Consider the following 22,934-nt stretch of genomic DNA (forward strand, 5'->3'; position numbering starts at 1 on the left):
TTGGGTAAGAACCTTAATTATAGGAAAGAATTATCCATGCCATCGTAAGAAAAGCAGGCAGGTTATCATAACAGCATGGACTGCACCTGACTGGGAGAGTGAGGGGCCAAGGCAGTTCCTGCCTCACACAGACCTTGCCCTGTTCTCCCAGGTCATCAAGCCCCTGCAAAGTCCAGGTCTCTAGATTCTTCCCAGGTTTCTACAAAGGGAAAATTCCTAGTCTTAGGAATAGTTTTCTATTTCCTATAACTCCATTACTAAAAGTTATTCAGTTATATTCAGTTATTTGAAACACTGAATTATAATAAAGGGCATTTCCTGTGCATGTGGAATAGACATATCCACTATAATATTTAATTGAGTCTGAAAAACATGAAAGTATGCCTGACAAGAAGGTACATATAAAACGTTTCTGAGTATCTTGAACTCCTCTGAAATTTACTTGCTAAAGAGAGAAGCTGCTAGAGTATCAGAGAATATCCAGTTGTCTTCTTCAGTTTTCTGATTTGTAAAATAATTGAATTGGATAATTCCCTAAAATCTCTGCCACTCCGCATTCTTAACATGTAATATCATGGAGCAAACCAGGTCACCACAAGCTTGACAATGACCATTGAAGATGGCAGGACTGTCCTTTTCACCAGTAGGGGCACAGCAACCTGCCCTCTTGATGTTTCTGTATCTTAGGCATTGACTTCTAACCAGTTGGTCATGTCACTGATCTTGAGGTACACCCACTCATCCAGATCTTTTCAGGAGTTAAAATCACATGGTTTGATCATCTGTCTCCAGATAAAAATATTTTGGTTTTTTCCCTACCTAATTAGGAAAAATAAAGGAAGTTATTGTACCTTATGCATTTGAAACATCACCTGCTCTGGTCCAAATGTCACTCCCAGCTTCCTCCAAGTTTGCCTCTGAAGAAGAGGATTAAGCACATCAGCCTATCTTATCCCACTCCTATCTCCCAACCCTAGCCTCCAGGCTTTGCTCCACCTCATTCTCTAGGGTTGTGGAGGGTTTCACTTCCTACAAGGTCTGTCTGCTTTTGCAGCTAACACTCACCCTGATTTCCCGGGGTGCATTCTTGGTCGGTTGTAGGTATTGATTACATTTTCTCTTCTTGCTCTTTAGAGGGCTTACTCCCTGTTTGCTCGTGTGAAGAAGGTGTGGTACATATATTCAGTCTCTCCCTGATGTCACAGATGCCTTTATAAACAGTGCCCTGTTCCCCACATGAGGGGAGAAACATGAAAGGAGTTGGCTGTTTTTACCCAGCATTCCTTTAGCAGATTAGTTGGCATGTTCAGAAGGTGAAGGCAAATTTAATCCAGAAAAATATAAAAGTTCATGACCAGTCCAAGCAAATAACTGGAAAAGAAAATCCTTTAAAAGGCTAAGGAGAGGTTCAAGGCTATTACAAACGCATGATTATCTTTTTAAATGTCAAATTCCACCCACTAAACTTCATGCTGTTGTTTTTACCACTCTCATATTTTTTTAGCATTATATTTAATTTTTCTATTTTAAAACAGTGAATTCCCATCCCCGTGCTTTCTCCTGAGGCCAAACATAACATGTAAATACCACAAAAGACTCAGTGGGTAAAATGCAAACAGATTATGACAACACACACTGACTGTTCTATGTCTTTGCTTTTGAAAGTTTGTGTTCAAAGCTTTGGGTCCACTTCCTTTAACATAGAAGAAGAGAAAGATTTATCTGTTAAAACAAACAAAAAAACCCCACCAACATTTGGTCAGAAAAATCAAGAGGGTCCCAGTTTTATTTCAGTGTGGTTATCTTATACTTAGCAACTTAAGATGTTGCCTCTTTTTTGTAAGCCTATTGATTGTACGGTATGGGATTAGGAAGGCATGGTTGAAGCATGATAAACTTAAAGTAGAAGCTAGGTATCTCAATAGTCCAAGGTTTTACAATAATATTCTTGAAGCCTCCAGATAATATAACAAAGTAACAAAAATATTGCCTTGAACTCAAAAGACTTGGACTGGTTCCAACGTTGACTGTCTCACTGTGTGACTGAGGAGGTACTCAAACTTTCTGTGAATCAGTTTTCCCACCTGTAGAATAAGTAAGCAAAACAAGAGCGTTTCTGAGCTAACTTTCTGCTCTTCGAATTCTCAGAGCATTCTTCTTTCATTAACTTTAGTCAGAGATGCATGAATTTTCAGTTCATACTGAATGGAAATGTTCTCCTCGTAAGGTAAGCTTGGCTATATCTAAGCTTCACATGTTGGAGTTTTGTTTTCCTCTGTCCTTATATTAGACTTCACTACATGACAGTCTATTAATTCCAGCCCGTCCTTGTGTTTAATAGGAAAAGATTCTGCTGTGGCTTCTTCAGTTCATGCAAGAGCAGGGCATCTCACTGGATGAAGTGGACCAGGAGGGCAACAGCGCCGTTCATGTGGCTTCCCAGCATGGCTACCTCGGGTGCATACAGGTACACAGGCCTTGCTGCTCTGGAGAGAGAAATGAGTGCATCAAATAATAAAACATGGGAATTTTGTTCACTGGGAGAATGTCTGGATTAAATCAGCTTTTCCTCTTATAGTGGATAATGAGGAGTCAAATTGATACATTTGTATTTCCAGAAATACACACAAACACTGGCATCAATAGCTGTCTGGGTTTCTCCTGGAGTGTCACAGGATGTTGAAGGGGACACTTCTTGCCCTTGCAGCATTATCTTAAAACCCGAATGCTGAGGACAATAGAAATGAAGTACCCCCATGTTCTCAAGACAGCAGGAAACCACTACCAGACTGACATCGCTGAGTCCGTCACATGGAGGGTGCGCCCTTCCTGCTGTTATTAGCACACTTCGCCTTCCCAAATGTCTGAAACACAGGACGGAATTTTTAAGAAAGAATTAGAAGAATTCCTCAGAGTAGCAAGCAGGAGGCTTAGGAGAGAGAGTGGTGTGGTTTTCTTCTCCCGTTCTCTGTAGTAGGACTGAGCTTCCCAAAAGCATTCAAAAAGTCCCAGAACTGATTACTGGAGGCCCTTGATATTGGTCCCCTCTGCCCGTGGGCAGGCTCAGCAGGGCCTCAGTTGGCCAGCTGCTCCACCCAAGAGCCTCCGGTTGCCTCATTCTTTTAGCCCAACATACCTTGCGAATATTACCATGTCCTTTGTGTGCAGTGATGTAGAGAGGTTGGGAAGCAGAGCCACAGGAGGTGGGGAGGCCCTTCCCCCTGCCCCAGGCCACCTGGAGGTACATCCAGGAGGGCTGCTTAGAGAGCACAGGGTTCCTACAGGAAGAGAGGTTGGCCTCTCGTCCCACAGCTGAATGCAGAGCTGCACAAAGCTGAGCCACACCCAGTGCCGCCAACCTAACAACACATAGTGGGAGGCCCTGCGAGAGTCCTCAGAAGCTTGGGGCACACATGAATGTGAAAACTGGGTATTTATTATATATAATAGTTTACATCTGCTAATCCCAAACTCCCAGCCCTTCCCTCTCCCACCCCCCTGTATAGCGCAGGGAACTATATTCAATATCCTGTGATAAACCATAATGGAAAAGAATATTAAATAAAAAATGTCTCTGTGTATAACTGAGTCACTTTGCTGTACAGCAGAGATTGGCACAGCATTGTAAATCAGCTATACTTCAATTTAAAAAAATTTTTTTAAAAACTGGATAGGCTTTTTTACCTAGAAAATGTAAGGCCCTGACTGACAAAACAAAGAGAGAAGAGAGCTGAAGAGAAGGAGGGAAAGTGACAGTGTGAGGAGAAGAAAAGCTTTGAATTGGAAACAGAGTTTGGAATTGACCTGGAATTTAATTTATGAACATAAATCATAATTACCAGAGTCCAACCAATCACACCATTCTCATCATTGAAAATGACCCAACATCTATGGATTTGTTCCCACATCTGCCTGAGATGTAGGAAAAGGCGATTGACCATGATTAAAGAAAATACTTTTACCTCACCAGATTTATGTTCAAAATATGTGTATGTAAGAACTCTAAGAAAACAACACTCTTTTTCAGCCTTATTAGGTATTGTTTCTTTTATTCCAAACTCAAGGGTACTTACTGAGGTCCTACTGTGAGCAAGGTAGACTGTATCTCAGAGAGAAAACTGGGAAGTGAGAACTTGCTCGGGAAGGTAGAGAGGACTCAGGGAGTTCAGACGACCTGGAAAAGCAGTAAATGTAAGAGGCAAAAGATTCATAAAACCAGAAAGCAGAGGTCACAGAAGAAACTCTCTGCAGAGTCTCTTCACATGCAACCACTCTATGGAAAGCCACGCTGATAGGAAATATTTCAAGTGTCTGGGAAGCTTCCCCACTATTGTTGGCAAAGCGTGCATCTTCTAATTTAAGACACCAAGTTGTAAAAGGAGTGATGAGAAAAGAGAGAAATTTAAATTACTACCAGGATCTGCAGAAAGATGAAAGGAGTAGCATTACATTTTGTGGAGGAAAAATAATTGAATGAAGACTGAAAACTTCATTTTTCCATGTGACAAAACACAATCATATTTAATAGTATTGAAGTAGACTGTTTTTGTCAGCCAATAAATGACTGCAACCCAAAGAAAAGCAGCTGATATCACTAATTCTGTTTGAGATCTTAGTTATTTTCCTTCTTAATACGTGAGAAGAGGCAGTCTGTCTTTTCAGAGTGTTCGTCTCTTCACTTAACACAAATGATATTTTTGGCGCTAGACACCATGGATGTGGAAACTTGAATAATCTTGGAAGCGGGTCTATCCACTGCGTGTGAGAATAAAAAAAAATAGGTACAAAGAGATTGAGAGTAGAAAAGGGGATGAGCGAGGACCTTTATGAAGTGAAGAGGGGAACTGAGTATGGAAAACATTGGAAAGATAACTGCAGAGGCCAGAGTCAAGGGGAGTGATAACACTGTGTTTATGCTGAGTCTCTGAGAGCTCAAGGTGAGGTGATCTCTGGGACACCCTGTGACATGGGTGTCAGTGGCCTTATGGCAACTTTCATGGTGAGTGATCCTAAACTGAGAGGAAAATGAAGCTCCTTAATGACTCCTGAGTCTAAGTAGTCTAGGAATTTAAAAATTACAAGTATTTCTTGTGGAAAAAACATTTTCTAGGGCTTCCCTGGTGGCGCAGTGGTTGAGAGTCCGCCTGCCGATGCAGGGGACACGGGTTCGTGCCCTGGTCCGGGAAGATCCCACATGCCGCGGAGCGGCTGGGCCCGTGAGCCATGGCTGCTGAGCCTGCGCGTCCGGAGCCTGTGCTCTGCAACGGGAGAGGCCACAACAGTGAGAGGTCCACGTACTGCAAAAAAAAAAAAAAAAAGAAAGAAAAAACATTTTCTATTACTAAAATAAATCCAGAGGTCTACACACGGATCTTGATATTGTCAAAAAATACTGCAGACTATGACAGTTGATTAATATTGATGTAACAGCTTTTTGTGGGGTCTGTTGTCATCACAGCATAAAAACAAGAGAGTTTTGATTTTTTTTTAATTAACAATGTCAGGGAATTCCCCAGCGGTCCAATGGTTAGGACTCCGGGCTTTCATTGCCAAGGGCAAGGATTCAGCCCCTGGTCAGGGAACTAAGATCCCACAAGCCGAGGTGCAGCCAAAAAAAAAACAAAAAAAAATTAACAATGTGAACCATGCTCCATCAAATCTCTCTCCCTTCTACTAACGGTGCCCTGGCCAGATTCCTTAACTTTTTGCTTTTGTTTGACTATTAACATTTACTTCAAACCAGTTTAAAAATCTCAGTCTTATTTCTGGTTCAAAGCATTCTCCTCCCCAACCCAGATCAGACTCAGGGTGAAAGGGACTTGGTATGGGACTGAGGCACGACTGGCTTTTTACACACCTCCTAGCTCCTATTCCCCTCTCTCTTCTGGGCTCCAGTGTTGGGGACAAAGGGGACGTATGGAGAGAAAAAGTCAACTGTCTCTTTGTTTTACTGGCAGAGGTCATGGCATCTCCCTGATAGTTGTCTTGCTTCTTTAGCTCACTATGGTTTGCCACTGATGCCCTCTGGGGAAGCCTTCAGAGGCTGAATCTCTGGTGGGCACAGTGGGTGGGGACTTCAGAGGGTCCTCTAGAGCCTTCCACTGATACCTGAGACAGGAGATCTGGCCCCAACCTCACACCCTCCTCTACCATACAGTCCCCTTCACCTGTGTTGCACCCCACTGCCTCCTGTTGCTAAAGAGCCCTCTCCTTTTTTCTTTCTAATTTTTTAATTTATTTTATTTATTTATTCTTTTGGTTGCATTGGGTCATCGTTCCTGTGCATGGGCTTTCTCTAGTTGCATCGAGCGGGGGCTACTCTTCATTGTGGAGCGGGGGCTACTCTTCATTGTGGTGCGCGGGCTTCTCATTGTGGTGGCTTCTCTTGTTGCAGAGCATGGGTTCTAGGTGTGCGGGCTTCAGTAGTTGGGGCACGTGGACTCAGTAGTTGTGACTTGCAAGTTCTAGAGCACAGGCTCCGTAGTTGTGGTGCACGGGCTTAGTTGCTCTGCAGCATGTGGGATCTTCCCAGACCAGGGAATCGAACCCATGTCCCCTGCATTGGCAAGCGGATTCTTTATTTATATTTATTTTTGGCTGTGTTGGGTCTTCGTTTCTGTGCGAGGGCTTTCTCCAGTTGCGGCGAGCGGGGGCCACTCTTCATCGTGGTGCGCGGGCCTCCCACTGTCGCGACATCTCCCGTTTCGGAGCACAGGCTCCAGACGCGCAGGCTCAGTAGTTGTGGCTCACGGGCTTAGTTGCTCCGTGGCATGTGGGATCTTCTCAGACTAGGGCTCGAACCCATGTCCCCTGCATTGGCAGGCAGATTCTTAACCACTGCACCACCAGGGAAGCCCTGGCAGGCGGATTCTTAACCACTGCGCCACCAGGGAAGTCACCCAAGAACCCTCTCCTTTTTAATTGGGTGATAACAAGCTCACAGCAAACTCCCTTCTACAACATCTGCTCAATATATGGGACATACCCTTGTCATGGCACGTGGTGGGAATGTGGGCCCTGCCATGACAATTCTCTCCTGTTCTTTTTATTCCTGATTGGGTAGGTTCAGCAACAGATCATGTGCGCTGCCTAAGTAAATAGGAAAAAGTAAACAAAATTCCTTCTTTTTCTTATGGGCATCCCCAACTTCAAGGGCCCACCCACTAAAAGGGACAAAGCCTCTCACCACAGACACTGCCCTGCACACCTCATAAAAGAAAGGACTCTAAGGAAGAAGGAACCTCCACCCCTTCCCAGTCTCCTTCTGAGGCTGGTGTGAGATTGATAGTAGTGGGATTGGTTGGCTGCATCGTTGTAGGCTCTGAAAAGAGGCATCTGATACTGACCACTGAAAGCTCACCAGAAGCTGTCCTTTGTGTGTGATGGTACTCCACACCCCCACCCTGTCCCACTATGGGCTCTGGTGACTGGTTTTTGAACAACAGGAAAAGTTCCATTCAACCTTCTGTTACAGTCATTAAAAAATACGGATGTTTACGGATGGACCTAGAGAATATCATACTAAGTAAGTCAGACAGAGGAAGACAAATACTATGTGGTATCACTCGTATGTGGAATCTGAAAAATAATACAAATGAATCTATATACAAAACAGAAACAGACTCACAGAATAGGAAACAAATTTATGGTTACCAAAGGGGAGAGGGAGGCAGGGGGAGGAATAAATTAGGAGCATGGGGTTAACAGGTACTAACTACTATGCATCAAATAGATAAACAACAAAGACCCGCTGTATAGCATGGGGAACTATATTCAGTATCTTGTAATAACCTATGATGAAAAAGATCTGAAAAAAATGTATATAAATATAACTGAATCACTTTGCCGCACACCTGAAACTAGCAATATTGTAAATCAGCTGTACTTCAATTCAAAAAAATTAAAAATAATAAATAAATAATGTTTAGAGGGAGGTTCTGATACGATCACATGTCTCTGCATTCTCTGACAGACCCTGGTTGAATATGGAGCAAATGTCACCATGCAGAACCACGCGAGGGAAAAGCCCTCCCAGAGCGCTGAGCGCCACGGACACACCCTGTGCTCCCGGTACCTGGTGGTGGTGGAGACCTGCATGTCGCTGGCCTCCCAGGTGGTGAAGCTAACCAAGCAACTGAAGGAGTGAGTGACCTGTTCGTTCCATGAGAACCAAGTCTGGCTGCTCATCGTTGTGCTTAGGTTTCAGCCAGGGCTTTGGAAGGCTCCCTCCTGCTGGTCTTATAGGAATTCCCTAGTATCCTCCTCATCTTCTTTTCTTCCTCCGTCCCTAGTCCTCATGGCCAGCATTCGTGCCATTTCTGCAGAGGCAAAATGATATTGAAACAAAAAAAAGTGCAGAGCTAGCTTCCTAAGCAGAGAACTTAAGCCACAGTGGACAAGGGGAGGGAGCCTCTCTCTGCGTTCACATCTCAGGGTCAGATGACGTGGCAGGCGCGGAAAGCACACGTGGGCATCATTCCAAACGTCTGTCCTTAACAGTCTAGCAAATCATCAAAAGCAAGAGAGAGAGAAAGAAGGGCTAGAGATGGGCCAGTTTCTCAGTTTTCTCAAAAAGAAGAATGTATATTTGGGAAATTACAGACAGGTCACCTGGTAAATATCACTGGAAAATTTATTCTAAAAATTAAGCAGATGATTCATGAATCCTCAGAATTTAAAATCCTCAGAATGTAAACATAGCATGATGTTACTTAAAACACTCTTTGTCTAGCTAAAATCAGTTCTTTTGTGATGAGATGATTCAGCTGGTACACACTGCATACCTAGATGCCAGGGAAGCATTTCTGGGAGGCTGCCATGAAATGCTTGAAGAAAGGAGGACCAGAGGAGAGGCCATCCGAGGGGTCTCCAGCAGGTTGAAGGATTAAGGAGCTGATGCTCGTCTGAGGGGACCAAGGTCAGCCCTTGGAAAACACATCAGCCAAATGATAGCTGCCGTACTAGGAAGGGAATCACTGAACATCAAAAATAGTACTCAAAGTAATGGTGACAGATTAGGAGGACAAACCTTAAAAATTAAATTTTAAGGAAAAAAATCAAGTTTTACTTTAAAATTATAAAAAATAATTTTTTTCCTTCTTTCCTTGTGAAAAAAGACCTGTGGTTGTTAGGAGGCCTTAACTGATTAGAAGTGTAATTCATGCAGCAATATGACAAGTCCTGAGATCCTCTGGTTCCTCGCTAAGCTCGGGGAATTGTTTTCTCTCTCTGCTTCTATTCTCTTGCCTTAGAGGTAAGAATCTCTGTACTCCTCTGCCTCTCCCCCTGCCAGTACCTAGAATACTCTCTTTAATGAATTTAGGCTTTTACTAGGAAAAAAAATAAAATAAAATTTAAACTTAAAAATTAGAACAGTTCCTTTCCCTCCAAGAATCCTCTGCCCAGTTACACAAGACTCCCCCGGGGCATGTGAGCTAAGCGAGCTTGAAGGTCTGGGGAAAATGCACACAGATTCATAACTCAGTAGGTTATCTTGCCACAGCGAACGTACTTGTACACATGTCTTTATGTACATGTACTGGTGTTTCTGAAAAGAAGTTACTAGAAGGGGAATTGCCAGAAAAAAAGTGCATACGTATGTGGATAGATGTTGCCTACTGTGCTTCCAGAACTGTTGTACCAGTGGACACTCCCCCCAGTAGTATATGGACATATCCATCAAGAGGAACTTTAAAATGGTCCAATGGAATGTTTTTCCTTAAGGTTCATCCTCAGAGAAAAGATCACAAAACCTTCCCCTGTCTCTTACCACGGAGTCGGAGAAGCTTTCATGAGTTATAGTATCTGTTTTATTGGTAGCACTCTTCAAGATTAGGATCTTGGCTGCTCTCTCTGTTGATGATCCTGGGATAAAACACACATGTATGCTAATAGACAGCAGTTCTTCCACTGTCTCCAAACTGAATGCTGTAGACAGTTGTAGTTAGGCCAATGACAAGATGAAATATGAGAGCTTACGTTGTAGACCCTAGTCTTGTACTTAATCTGCGTCTCAGTGAGGTTGGCAAAACTAGAAATGAACAGAGAAATTCACCCAGTCTAGCCTCAGTACACTGTACCCTTCAGGCTCTAGGGCATCAATAACATCGAAAGGTGCAGGAAGAAGGATGGAAAACACTAGTTTTTTAGCCCAAAATTGTGAGTGGGAGACAGTCTTGAGTGCCTTTTCCTGCTAGAATATTTTTACCAACCCTTTAGAGTTAATAAACATAGCTATTATTTAGAAATGGCAACCTTCAGCTCTCTTAGAGATCCTGATCTACAGGCGTAGGTATTATGGGTTGAATTGTGGCCTCATAAAATGATGTGTTGGGGTCCTAACCCCTAGTACCTCGGAATGTGAGCTTATTTGGAGATAGGGTCTTTACAAAAGTAATCAAGTTAAAATGAAGACACACACACACACACACACACACACACAGTGTATTTTACTTTCCTTAAGTAAAAAAAGAAAATTACAAAATACAGTGTGCAGTATAATCTCATTATCTCATTTCTGAGAAATCCCTCTCTCTCCCCCCAGCTCTCCCTGCCGCCCCAAGCTGGTATGATACACTCCAAAATGTTACTCACTGTTTCTAAATGGTTTGAATTTTTAAAGTAGTTGTATTAATTTAGCCATCAAAGAAAAAACTAGGGCTTCCCTGGTGGCGCAGTGGTTGAGAGTCTGCCTGCCGATGCAGGGGACACGGGTTCGTGCCCCGGTCTGGGAAGGTCCCACATGCCGCGGAACGGCTGGGCCTGTGAGCCATGGCCGCTGAGCCTGCGCATCTGGAGCCTGTGCTCCGCAACGGGAGAGGCCACAACAGTGAGAGGCCCACGTACCGCAAAAAAAAAAAAAAAAAAAAAAAAAAAAACTAAACAAAGCAAGCAAACTCTTTCCATGTTGGGTAAAAACAATTAAATAACTTGGTATTTTTTCAATAAAGAGAAAACAATGTATGGTAACACTTCATTTACTCTGGACATAGAAGCATATTATCAGAATGTGCATTAAAGTTAAGAAAACGGGTTAAAAGCCATAGGTTACAGAAAGTGAAATCTGTTTAGAAAACACATTAATTATTACAGAACTTGGAAAAAGGAAAACTGATTCTGATTTTAGAGGAGTAAGCAGTATTTACCAAACTCTGCAGTATTAGTGCGGTACCCACCCCCACCCCCCGCAAACTGTCCCCCAAAGATGTCTATCACATCCTAATCCCCGGAAGGTTGAATATGTTACCTTACATGACAAAAAGGGAATTAAGGTTGCAGATGGAGTTAAGGTCACCCTGGATTATTGGGGTTGGTCCAATCTCATCACATGAGTAACAGTAAAGAGAAGGCAGAAAAGGAGATCAGAGAGACTCAAAGTGTGAGAAGGACTCAATCTGCTCTTGCAGACTTTGATGAGGGAGGAAGGAAGGGGCTGTGAGCCAAGAAGTGCAGTAACCTCTAGGAGCTGGCAATGACCCTCAACTGACAGTCAGCAAGGAAACAGAGACCTCAGTCCTACAACTGCAAGGAACCGATTCTGCGCCTGATTTGAATAAGCAGGACATAGACTTTCATCCTAGAGCCTCCAGAAAGGAATGCAGACTGTGGATACCTCGATTTTAATCTGGAGAGACCCATTCTGGTCTTCTGACCTACAGAACTGTAAGATACACATGTGTTGTTTTAAATCACTAAGCATGTAATAATTTGTTAACAGAAGTAGAAAAAATACACTTAGCATCAAAACTGGTAGGAGCTCTCATGAGCAGGGATGAGGAACTAAACAAATGAGTTACAAGTGTTCTTAAAAGGACTGCCGAGTCTTAGATACTGGCTTGAGGAAGCCCAGTCTTCTCCTTGGCAAATGTCACTGCACATACTCAACAGCTGTCGGCTGCCTAAATTTAATTCTGTGAGAACAGATTTGGATAATAACTTTCCATCAGCCCCAAATACTCTCCTTTTCTCAGAAGTGGTCAGTCTTAGTCCTAACATTTCATCCCTAAGACCTAAGAAGTCTGTGATCTCATTTTTCTCACTTATTCTGTGACTCACGTACTGAAAACTTAATTGTCTAAAGGAGGAGCCAGCAATCTTTTCCCTAAAGAGTCAGATAGTAAATATTTTTGGCTTGTGCACCACATGTTCTGTGTCATAATTACTCAACTCTGCTTTTGTAGCGTGAAATCAGCACTCGATGATATGTAAATGAATATGTATGGCTCTGTTTCAATAAAACTTTATTTACAAAAACAGATGATGGGCTGGATTTGGCCCATAGTCTATTGTCTATAGTTTGCTGACCCTAGTCTCAAGAATGAATAAAAAATAAAAATACGTAAGAGCACTCTACTTTTCCCACTTTGAAATTTGGAACTGCATGTCAAGTTTTTTAGAAAAACATTTAGTGAGGGGTTAAAACAGATGAAGAAAGATTAAAAGGAGGTTAAACTCCTTTTATAGGGTTCTTAGGTGTCAGAGTGAATTATGACACAGTCAAGAAAACTATTTGGAGGCAGTTAAATGGACTGATGACAGAAATCCCAAGTATGAATGGAGAAAAAAAGGACTCTATTCTCTAGATTCGAAAAAAGCCCTCAGAAAGGACTAATCAACTTCTAAGAATAATATATGAGCATGTGAAATATGAATATATAAAAATATGTGAGCATATGTCTAGTATATTAGTCTGCTAGGGCTGCTGTAACAAAGTACCACAAACTGCCTGGCTTAAACAACAGAAATTTATTTTCTCACAGTTCTGAAGGCTAGAAGTCTGAAATCAAGGTGTTGACAAGGTTGGTTCCTTCTGAGGGCTGTGAGGGAGAATCTGTTCTGTGCCTCCCTCCTAGTTTTTGGTGGTTTGCTACCAATCTTTGGCATTCTTTGGCTTGTAAATGAATCACCCTGATCTTTGCCTTCATGTTCACATGATGCTCTCGCTGTGTGTGTCTGTCTCTGTGTCCAAATTTTCCCTTTTCTAAAGGACACTTCATACTGTATACTTTCTACATATATACAAATATATTAGGGAAACTTTTTCTACGCAATAGATATTCAAATATATTATCATTCTTAATAGCTGCCTTCATAGAAATAATTATAAATTATTTACTCAGTCTTATTGATGATCATTTAGGTTATAGTTTTTTTACTAATGTGAATAATGAATATCTTTTTGGGTACTTTTGATTGCATCCTCAGGAAAATTTCTGAATTATAAGGATGAAAATTATGCACATTTGTAAGATTTTTAGATTTATTGCAACTTATCAAAAATTATCATGAAAAAAATTTATACCTGTTAATTTTTGATAGTAGCAATGTGTCAGAGAGCTTATATATTTTGGTTTGTTTTTCCCAGACAGACAATGCAACGTGTCACACTGCAGAACCAGCTCCAACAACTTCTGGAAGCCCAGAAATCAGAGGGCAAATCACTCCTTTCTTCGCCCAGGTAATACCAGGAACGTTAGTGGTTAGAATTCTTAACTGTCTTTAATGTGTGAGCCTTCTTTTGGATTTTCTTTTAATATCTTTTAAGAAGATAACAGAAAACATTTTATTCTTATAAAGAGGAATAAAGATGAGCTATCATATGGAGAAAGGCACTGGACCTAGGGTCAGAAGACTTGAGTTTATCTCTGGCTGTGCCATTTCTTCTTTCCAGGACTATAAACAAGTCACTTACTCTTTCAGAGTCTTTTATTTCTTCATCTATGAAATGGAAATAAGGATATGTAGGTTCATAAGGTTGTTGAAGATGGGATTAATTGAGAAAATTTGTGCAAAATTAATGTATAAACAATAAAACAGTAGTTTATTGTAGTTTTATAAAACTATTTATTGTAGTTTTGTAAAACTACAAAAAAATAAATTTTGTAGTCAAAGCAAAAGGTATGAGGCATACTATACTGGTTCTGGTTGCCACCATGGAATGTTTGTAGATGGCTTGAAACAGATATTCATTATTCTTATTTCAGTCTTAGTGATTTGTAAGTTATTAGTGGCATTTAAGCCATGCAGTGATTTGTGGCTGAGTTATTTTAACCCAGTAGGAAGTCATCTCATATGTCCTTCATCCTCTTTCAGTTCACCATCCTCCCCAGCTTCCAGAAAGTCCCAATGGAAATCCCCAGATGCAGATGATGAGCCTATAGGCAAAAGCAAACCAGGAATACAAGAGGGGATTCAAGTTCTTGGAAGCCTGTCTGCATCCAGCCGGGCTAGGGCCAAAGCTAAAGACGACGATTCGGATAAAATCCTACGTCAGTTATTAGGAAAAGATATTTCAGAGAATGTCTGCACCCAGGAAAAGCTATCCTTGGAATTCCAGGATGCTCAGGCTTCTTCTAGAAATTCAAAAAAGACCCCACTGGAGAAGAGGGAACTGAAGTTAGCCAGGCTGAAGCAGCTGATGCAGCGGCCACTGAGTGAGTCTGACACAGACTCCAACAACTCTGAGGACCCCAAGGGCACGCCTGTGAGAAAGGCTGACAGGCCCAGACCACAGCCTGTCGTGGAAAGCGTGGAGAGTATGGACAGCGCGGAAAGCTTACACCTGATGATAAAGAAACACAGCTTGGCATCAGGACGCAGGTTTCCTTTTAGTATCAAGGCCTCCAAATCTCTGGAGGGCCACAGCCCATCCCCCACCTCAGAGAGCAGCGAGCCAGACTTGGAATCCCAGGGTCCAGGCTCGGGAACCGCGGCCCCAAGCCAGCCCTCTGGAGAACTCCCTCAGCCCAGCCCTGACAGCACAGCTGCCCAGAAAGTGGCCACGAGTCCCAAGAGCGCCCTCAAGTCCCCATCTTCCAAGCGCCGGACATCGCAGAACTTGAAACTCAGAGTTACCTTTGAGGAGCCTGTGGTGCAGATGGAGCAAACTAGCCCTGAACTAAATGGAGAGAAGGACCGAGATAAGGGCAGGACCCTCCAACGGACCTCTGCAAGCAGTGAACCAGGGGATCAACTGAAAAGGCCTTTTGGAACCTTCCGATCCATCATGGAGACGCTAAGTGGCAACCAGAACAATAATAATAACTATCAGGCATCCAACCAGCTGAAGACCTCCACTCTGCCCTTAACCTCACTTGGGAGGAAGACCACAGACAGTAAGGGAAATCCCGGGAGCTCTGCTAGCAAAGGAAAGAATAAGGCGGTGAGTGCTATTTGGAGAATATCCTTTCTGTTCCTTTAAATTAATTATATTGTTCCTAACACTACAGATTGTTGCCTTGGCCACCTTGAGGGCATCCCCAGGAGAATTCCGGAGGATTCATGAAAAGCCAAATTCATGCGTTTCTAATGAGATATGTCGTGTTAGAGTACATTTTGAAAATACTCTAAGAGAGAAAGATTAAACAAATCACAGGGGATTGTATTCTGGTCCCTAAATTTCCCTAAGTAGTTTTGATCCTTGAGAATTAGGAGCCATAGACAGGGAGGCATTTCTACAAGATTAGACTACTAATTGATGTGAAATCAGGCCCTTCTTTGGCACTGACTCTGCAGCAGGAAGCCTTAGTTCTCCTCGTGACTGAATAATTTATTCTCAAGCCCAATTAAACAACACATAAATTGAAGCTCTGTTTCTAAACTACTCAACTTTGGAAGGACCTTTAGAATGAATACACCACAGGGACCCCCTCGTTGGCGTTTTACGACACAAGCCCCTAAGGAAGCTCTAGTGGTCTGAAATGCTTGCCAGCACGCAGGGGACGGCAGAGTATGCCATGAACTACATTGTGTAATTGCATTTGTTGTAAAACCATGCACTATAATCTGGATTTAAATCCGGTGAGTAAGAGATAAAAACATCTTTTTAGGCAACATTTCCTGCATGCTCTGTGCATACCATGCCCTTACAAAACATGGTATAGCAGCCAAAATGTGAAACTCTCTGAGGAATAAAAGGATCCAGAATATCCATCCTGCTAACCAGAGAGTCACACCATTTATTATTTGCCATAAGGTAAAATCCCATTCCAGTGAGGTCTAAGAACTGTGCAAATTCTTTTTTGCAATACCAAAATCAAGTTTTAGTTAATATCACTCAAATTAACTGAACACCAATTTTAATTACACTGATTTCCACCGAGTTGTCTTTGTTATAAAAGACTTTAGCATATATTTGCTTCAGCTAGAAAAGTCACACTTGTGCCCCAAACACCAGGCCTTTTGGATTAAATATGTCCAAATTTACATTGCTGGAATAAAACTTTTCCAGGTGACTTAAGGGTTCCTCTCGCTCAAGTCAAAGTTCTCAGCAGTTCCCCAGGCTCCTTAAAGTATGTCTGAAGCTTCTACCCTTTAATGTCTCCTGCATGCCTTCTGTTTATTGAGACTTGTGCACGTGCTGAGCTTGTTGCATGTGTTCAGATGGTTTTTAATTGCACCTCTCTAGGAGATGTACAACAGCTGCCTCAATCTTTCCTCTAACACGCTGATTGAAGAGCATCTGTGTGACTATGCACGGTACATGGTGCTAGGGGTGTATTGCTCAGCAGTGCCATGCCTTCACTTTGAATTGCATGATCTTTTACATGCCAGTCCTGGAGCACCTTTCCCAGGGGCTGACACCAAGGAAGTAGAAAATTACAACTCTTTCCCCAAATAGAAGAAGGCAGACTTGTAACTGGGCCTTAGAAAGGGAGCAAGTACCCTGTTGGAGGGGCTTCAGTCCAGCAGCAGAGGGCAGAGGAATCTACTCAGATCACAAACAGGCTGTGCTTCCCAAATGACCTTGGCTTTCAGTCTTTGTTTTAATGGAGTCAAGTACCAAGTAAGTATAGAAATGAAATTTCCTGCCATGGGTAGAATGAGTCAACCTCTGATCAGAATCAGAACTTTGAACCAGAGCTGAGGTTTTCCTTCATTGCTGGTTATAGACTGAGAGCTCCTTTAGTCAGCAGTCTGCTGCCCGCAGGAGAATCGAGGCCCTGCCATGCTGTAGTTGCTCTACCTCAGTGTTTGGAACCGCAATGCTGGTCCATAAGCCGGTCTCTGAGCTCCCATCGACAAAACAATGGCCTTTCTCAAACAGAATGTTTGTGATTCAAAATGTATGGATGACGTATATAAAAGGATCATCTCCAAGGTCCCCAGTGGCTCGGTCTCCTCCTTGAGCAAAGTCCTTCTTCAGCATAGCTTTCCTTCATCCCCCAGGGATACATACAACTCCCTAACAGAGCAGGAAAGAGGAGAGGGCTAAGAAGAGAGCAGCTGACGGGGAGTTAAGTCAGTGAGTGCCTCTTGACAGGTTTATTTCAGAAGAGTTAAACCCCCAACACCCTTTTAAAAGAGACTAATCATTTAAATTAAAAGAAAGCTGTGGCACGCCTTTCAGCACCCTTCCAAAATCCTCCAAAACATTTGTGTGGTTGTGTGTGTATGTATGTATATAATAATTACAGGTACACAAATACAAGTGAATGTGTTGTGAGTGTAAATGTTAGTTCAGAATTCTAAGGTGTAAGAAATGTCACTCTCCTTTTTTTTCCCCTCTAAATCACGTTTAATCTGCTCCAGGTCTCCATTCAGGTTGGAGGAAGAGTAAATCTCAGTCATTTTAGGGGGTTCCCCTAGGGGTCTCATTCACTCCATAAGTTGAAGGAAGCACCTTCAGCAGCTTCAGTATTTACTGGTCACCAGCATTCTGCTTGAGTCAGGCTCAACATGCTGCCTAAGTCTGGGCTGCTTCTGGCCACACTGGGGCAGGGCAGCTTGGCCAGTGCTAAAAGCCCAATGCCTGGGGTGGGAAGGAGATAGAAAAAAATACCCTTTGCCCTCCCAGACACTAGTATTGGTCCACTTCTGTTTCTTCCAACCTATCTTCCCCACCCCTCTGCGTCCCCATCTTAGGTTCTGTCTTCTGGTGCCTGGAAAAGTCTGCTTTTGTCCTTAAGCAGAAGTCACGAAAAATACCCTGAGGCAAGGAAGCACAAAGGCTTGGCAAACTCCTTGGGAGGGGGAGGGAGAAAACCTCTCATTTCTTCCAGGTTCCTACAGCACCAATTGTCTTGTTTCTTGTCTGGAAACAAGACAATTAGTATCCCAGTAGATTCTCCTGCCAGATATATTTCATCCTGTCTTCTTACAAGTAAGAGAACAAAGCTGACAATCTACTGTAATAGGATTACAAAAATCAGAACACAAAAGGAGGTTATGAGGTTACTCAGACATCCGACAACTGGGTTAACACTTTCCTACCCAGTTTAAGGAACAGTCCTTCTGAAGGCTCAGTTTTGAACCTGTCCGATTCACTGGCTTTATGTATTAACAGAGTTTTCCTTCAGTGATAAACAGAAACCCCCAAATTATAATATTCAATGTAGTTAAATAAACATCCAGACCCCTTCCCCTCCCTACCTTATAAATTAACTTATCCCTTATCATGGCTGTCGCTTGGCATGTGTTCTATGGAAAGTGAAAACCCACTAGTTTGTCCATGGCATATGAGGGAAGGTTTCTCTGATTCATCATCACACAGAGGCAGGGAGAACCAGCCCAGTCTGTTCCTTAGATAAAGCAAGGGTAGATGTATCTAGTTGAGATAAAGATTCCTCAGAGAGATGAACTAGCATGGGAATGTGGACATGAAAAATACCTAAGTGATTCTGGTGCCTGCTTCATTTTGCCTGTGGGACCCATAGAAAGGGCATCCCACAGAAAGATGCAAGAAAGAAAGGAACCCAAGTATCCATCTGTCAGTGATGCCTTTAAATCTTGGCCCAAGAATTTGCTTGAAGGCCACATGGTTCCTCTTGGGAGCAGGGACTGCCCGGGATCATATAACTTTGGAAAGCAATGGCAGTCATTGGGTTGGAGTTGGCTCTAAGCATTATGCTGCTGGTGGCCCTATCAGTATAGCCCTGGGAGAAAGAGTGGGGCAGTGGACCCTTGTTCCAGGCCTATACTGGAATCACATTTTAGTTCCTAAGATTTTTTTTTCCCTAGTAAAGGAAAAATAGGGACAATAAATACAACATTTTAAAGAATGTCAGCTCTGTGAGGGGGTTCTGTTTGCTATTTATTTTTCAAAATTGGTCACAGCTTGATAGCAAAGAATCTAAATTTCTTTTCATTGCCCTTTAAAATTAGATTCAACTCTATTAATCTGAATAGCTTTTCCAGTGTGTTTCAACTGCAGAGGATGACTTTGTTTATAACAAGCAAATTTATCTTTACTTTTTCTTATAAAGGACGAGTTGGTCTTGAATTATTACAACTCCAAGGGAACGTTGGCAGTTACTTATTTTAAAATGCCAGTAAGACATTCATTTCCCAGAGTTTAAGTCTATCCAAGATCTGTCACACTTGAAGTGAGCATTGATTCTAGTTACTGATAGGCAGAGGGCATTAACCCCTGGCCACCACTGGTCACATCCCCTTTGACCACAGAGGCACTGTAGCCTGAGGGGTTAGCATCAGGAAACCCCTAATCCTAGCACCAACATGAGAGTAGACTCCTTAAAAAGACAGTAAGCAATAAACACCATTAGTGTGGGTTTTACTGCCAAAGAATTAGCCACACTGGGAATTATACATCCGGACCCAAGAGCTAGTAGCCCATATTTTACATAGATGTCAAGATTGTTCAACAGCCACTTCAAAGAGAGTGGTAAGTTTGGCCTGAGTTGATGTGAGGGTATGTCAGTGGTCATCTGCTGTGCCCAATAGGAGCTCAGAGTTCAGGGTACCCCTACCACCAGTGCACACACACGTGCACGCACACACACACACACATTTCTGTCCTTATTGTCAGGACATATTACTAAACGGAAAAATGAGCAAAGACATGGAAGACATTGGGAAGGTAGAGGTGAGGCCCTGGCTGAAACCTGTCCCGAGTCAAGCATACCCTCAGCCCCACTGAACAGCATTTCCAGAATCATGATAGAAAATGCAGTCGGCACAAAAAGGAATCCCTGGTAAACAAAGGCATCTTTGCCATCATTTCTCTGGATATAATCAAATAACCACATTTTAATCTTAAATTGTTGATCTTAAAGTATTTTCATAGGTTTTTAAGGATCTTGAAGGGATAATTATATAATTACTTAGTCATAGGTATGTTATCAAGCTAGCTGAGAGTATGTTGATTGCATAGTTCTAGAGTGAATCCCCTGGAGCAGACTGAATCTTACCAATGTAACAGTTCAGAAAAGTTTGTTAGAATGCTAGTACTAAAAGGGCACTGAGTAACACTATAGACAATTCGAGTTTCTGCCCCAAAACTGTACTTTCAAGTTCTAATCTCTGATCTGAAGTATGTTTTTCTGTGTTTTCATGTCTAATATACTAGCTCTGGGGTCCAGAGCCAATGAGTCAGGAGGAGTACCAAGGTGTACCTGGGGTGACCACCTCTGCTCCAGAAACCCCTAGAGCCTGTCTGGTCTCCTTCCCCTGCACCCTTCCCCATGTTTCCCTGGTGTTCTCTGTTTCTCCTGCCCAACTCTTGTCCCACCCACCCCACCTCTGCCTCCCTAGGGTTCACATTCATTTCAGAGAGAAAACCCTTATTTCATATGGAAGCTTGGTCCCTATGACATGGAGGAAGGAGATCCGAATCTTGAACCATTTCTCCAGATTACATTCATTAAGTGACAGCTTCTCCTTTGAAATGGATCACAATTTTGCATTGTCCTTGGCTGTTGCATAGGAGGATCTTGTGTGTGTAGAAAAATGCCCATGTTATGGGGGATTGTTAAAATATTCAGATATTTCCAGTGTCTGGGCACAACTTAGCAAACTTTATAAAAGCTGCCAGAGTTTGCAAGATTCATGAGAGCATGACTCACAAATGGAGTTTCTATTCATAAGGTCCTTATACTCTCTGGGAAAAGGAGAAAGGGTGTTCCATCACAGGAAGACAGTAGAACAAGGTTTAGTATCAAAATATAATGAGTTGAGACATAGAAAAAGCAATTGCAACTAAGACCCCATGTTCTATCTTAAAGCACTGCCCTTGGAAGGCAAGAAATAAACATGTAGAACACCCATGAGCTATAGGTAGGAGGGTATGGAGGGAGTTCTGCCTTGGAAACCAAAATTATCCCACTAGAAATACATTCTTTCAGCATGCTAATCCTGCTTTAAGTGTAGTCCCAAAAGTTATGAACAAACAACTCCCTTCTTCCACCTCCAGCTTCCTTTCCTCCCCCTCCCCAATCTGGTTTTGAATTGTGTAATTCCAAAGGGGATGAATATAGAACCCGTGTCATATTTGCACCACATGTCTGCCACCACTAGAGTGTCTGCACATTAAAAGAGCTGGGCCAGTCTATAAACTATCTTAAGGCTGGACTTTTAAAGAAGCAGCAAGTCATTTGAGGTTTAAAAGTATCAGGTAGAGACTGTACTCAAATGCCTTCCAGTACCTTCACTGAGAATATCTGCTCCAACCACATCCAGTTGGGATTTTCCTTCCCATGCTGAGAACAGTGCAGCTGTATGACTCTCCTGGATGTCAGATCCCTGGATTGCCAGTGCCCTTGTTTCAGTGATGTCCTTAGCAATAAGCCACTCATTTTGCTGGGCCAGAATAAGGCATGTCCCTTCATTCAGCAAGTTCATAATCAAGAGAAAACTAAGAGAGGATACAGTTAAAACATAGTCAACTCGATGAAAGGTACAACTTCCTGACACCAGTGACCCTTGTTGGCACCATCATATCCAAGTCTGTACCCCAATGTCTTATCTTGGTGCCTGGCACATGGTGAGGATTTCAGAATATTTGGAGAGAGAGGGACAGCTAGAGAGAGGAAAAGGAGGAAGAAGAAGGAAAAGAAAACTAAAAAGGACCAAGCCTGTCATCCCACAGAAAGGATGGTATACTCTGTAGAAATCTAGGCCTTTTGATTACAAGTCTACCCTCCTACAGTGAGTTTCATATTGGGTATTTCAAGTATATGTTTTTATTCTTTGAACCAGAATCTCATTTTTTTAGTAGATGGGATTTATAGATATGCTCTTAGTGAAGCTCTGAAGGAGATCACAAAAGTAGCTAAGTAAGTCTACCTGTTTTGACTATCACTGGAAAATGTAGTGCCTACGCATGGGCCATTTTAGGCAGAGTCTCTAAAATAACTTGCCGTCTGGTCACCCTGGGCTGTAGAAGTATGGAATCCATGCCTAGATGAGTCAGCAAGTTAGATTACTTGAAAAACTGTTATTTAAATGTAAGCCTTCTTTCCAATTTTGGTCACAGAGAATGTGATTTCATATCCAAAAATGAAATCAAGCAGCAGCAAATTATCTGAATAATTCATGCCAGAATTACCCAAACACTTTTGCCTTTTTTCTTTTTTTTTTTTTTTTTGAATACTGCTAATTCAGGACTAAGTAATTGAAGGGTTCAGGGAGACTTGAATCATCCTGATATTATTCAGATAAATGCCTCAAATTAACATTTTACTTGGTATTGACTCAACTCTAATCATGCTGTGTTTTGTCCTGCAGAAAGTGTTTTTAGTGTTTTTGAGCATAGCACCCCTTATATTAAAGTAGAAATACTCCATCCATGTCTAAATGATGATGATATTCTTAGACTACAACCTAAGATTTTTTAAGTTTTATTTATTTTTAGTTTAATTTTTTGTCAAAGTGCTATAGGTACATATGATAGTAATGTAGTCTTATAACAAAAACTGGCTGTCCCTGTGCCCAACCTACTCCGTTCTCTATTCCTACTCCCCTGAGTCAACAGCTTGCTTGTCTTTAGGTGTTTTCTCTAGTATTCTGTTATTTCTTTTCTTTTTTTTAAATTTTTGGCTGTGATGGGTGTTTGTTGCTGCACGTGGGCTTTCTCTAGTTGCAGCGAGCGGGGTCTACTCTTCATCACGGTGCACGTGCTTCTCATTGCGGTGGCTTCTCTTGTTGTGGAACGCAGGCTCTAGGCATGCGGGCTTCAGTAGTTGTGGCACAAGGGCTCA

General features: G+C 42.3%; 1 protein-coding gene across 2 annotated transcripts in view; it reads left to right on the forward strand.

The window, feature by feature from the left end:
- The window catches only part of SNCAIP (synuclein alpha interacting protein), a 73,932-nt gene that overhangs the window by 46,199 nt on the left and 4,799 nt on the right, over positions 1-22,934 (forward strand). Inside the window, exons 6-10 of one of the 2 annotated variants that reach the window (XM_081230831.1) lie at positions 2,342-2,467; positions 7,973-8,142; positions 13,364-13,456; positions 14,092-15,160; positions 16,406-16,476. In XM_081230831.1, coding sequence (XP_081086957.1) covers positions 2,342-2,467; positions 7,973-8,142; positions 13,364-13,456; positions 14,092-15,160; positions 16,406-16,476 — 1,529 coding nt within the window. The remainder of the gene's footprint in view (positions 1-2,341; positions 2,468-7,972; positions 8,143-13,363; positions 13,457-14,091; positions 15,161-16,405; positions 16,477-22,934) is intronic. The other variant, XM_081230830.1, reaches the window with a different exon arrangement.

This window comes from Mesoplodon bidens (assembly GCF_964165515.1).
Source record: "Mesoplodon bidens genome assembly, chromosome: 4".
Lineage (NCBI taxonomy): Eukaryota > Metazoa > Chordata > Mammalia > Artiodactyla > Ziphiidae > Mesoplodon > Mesoplodon bidens.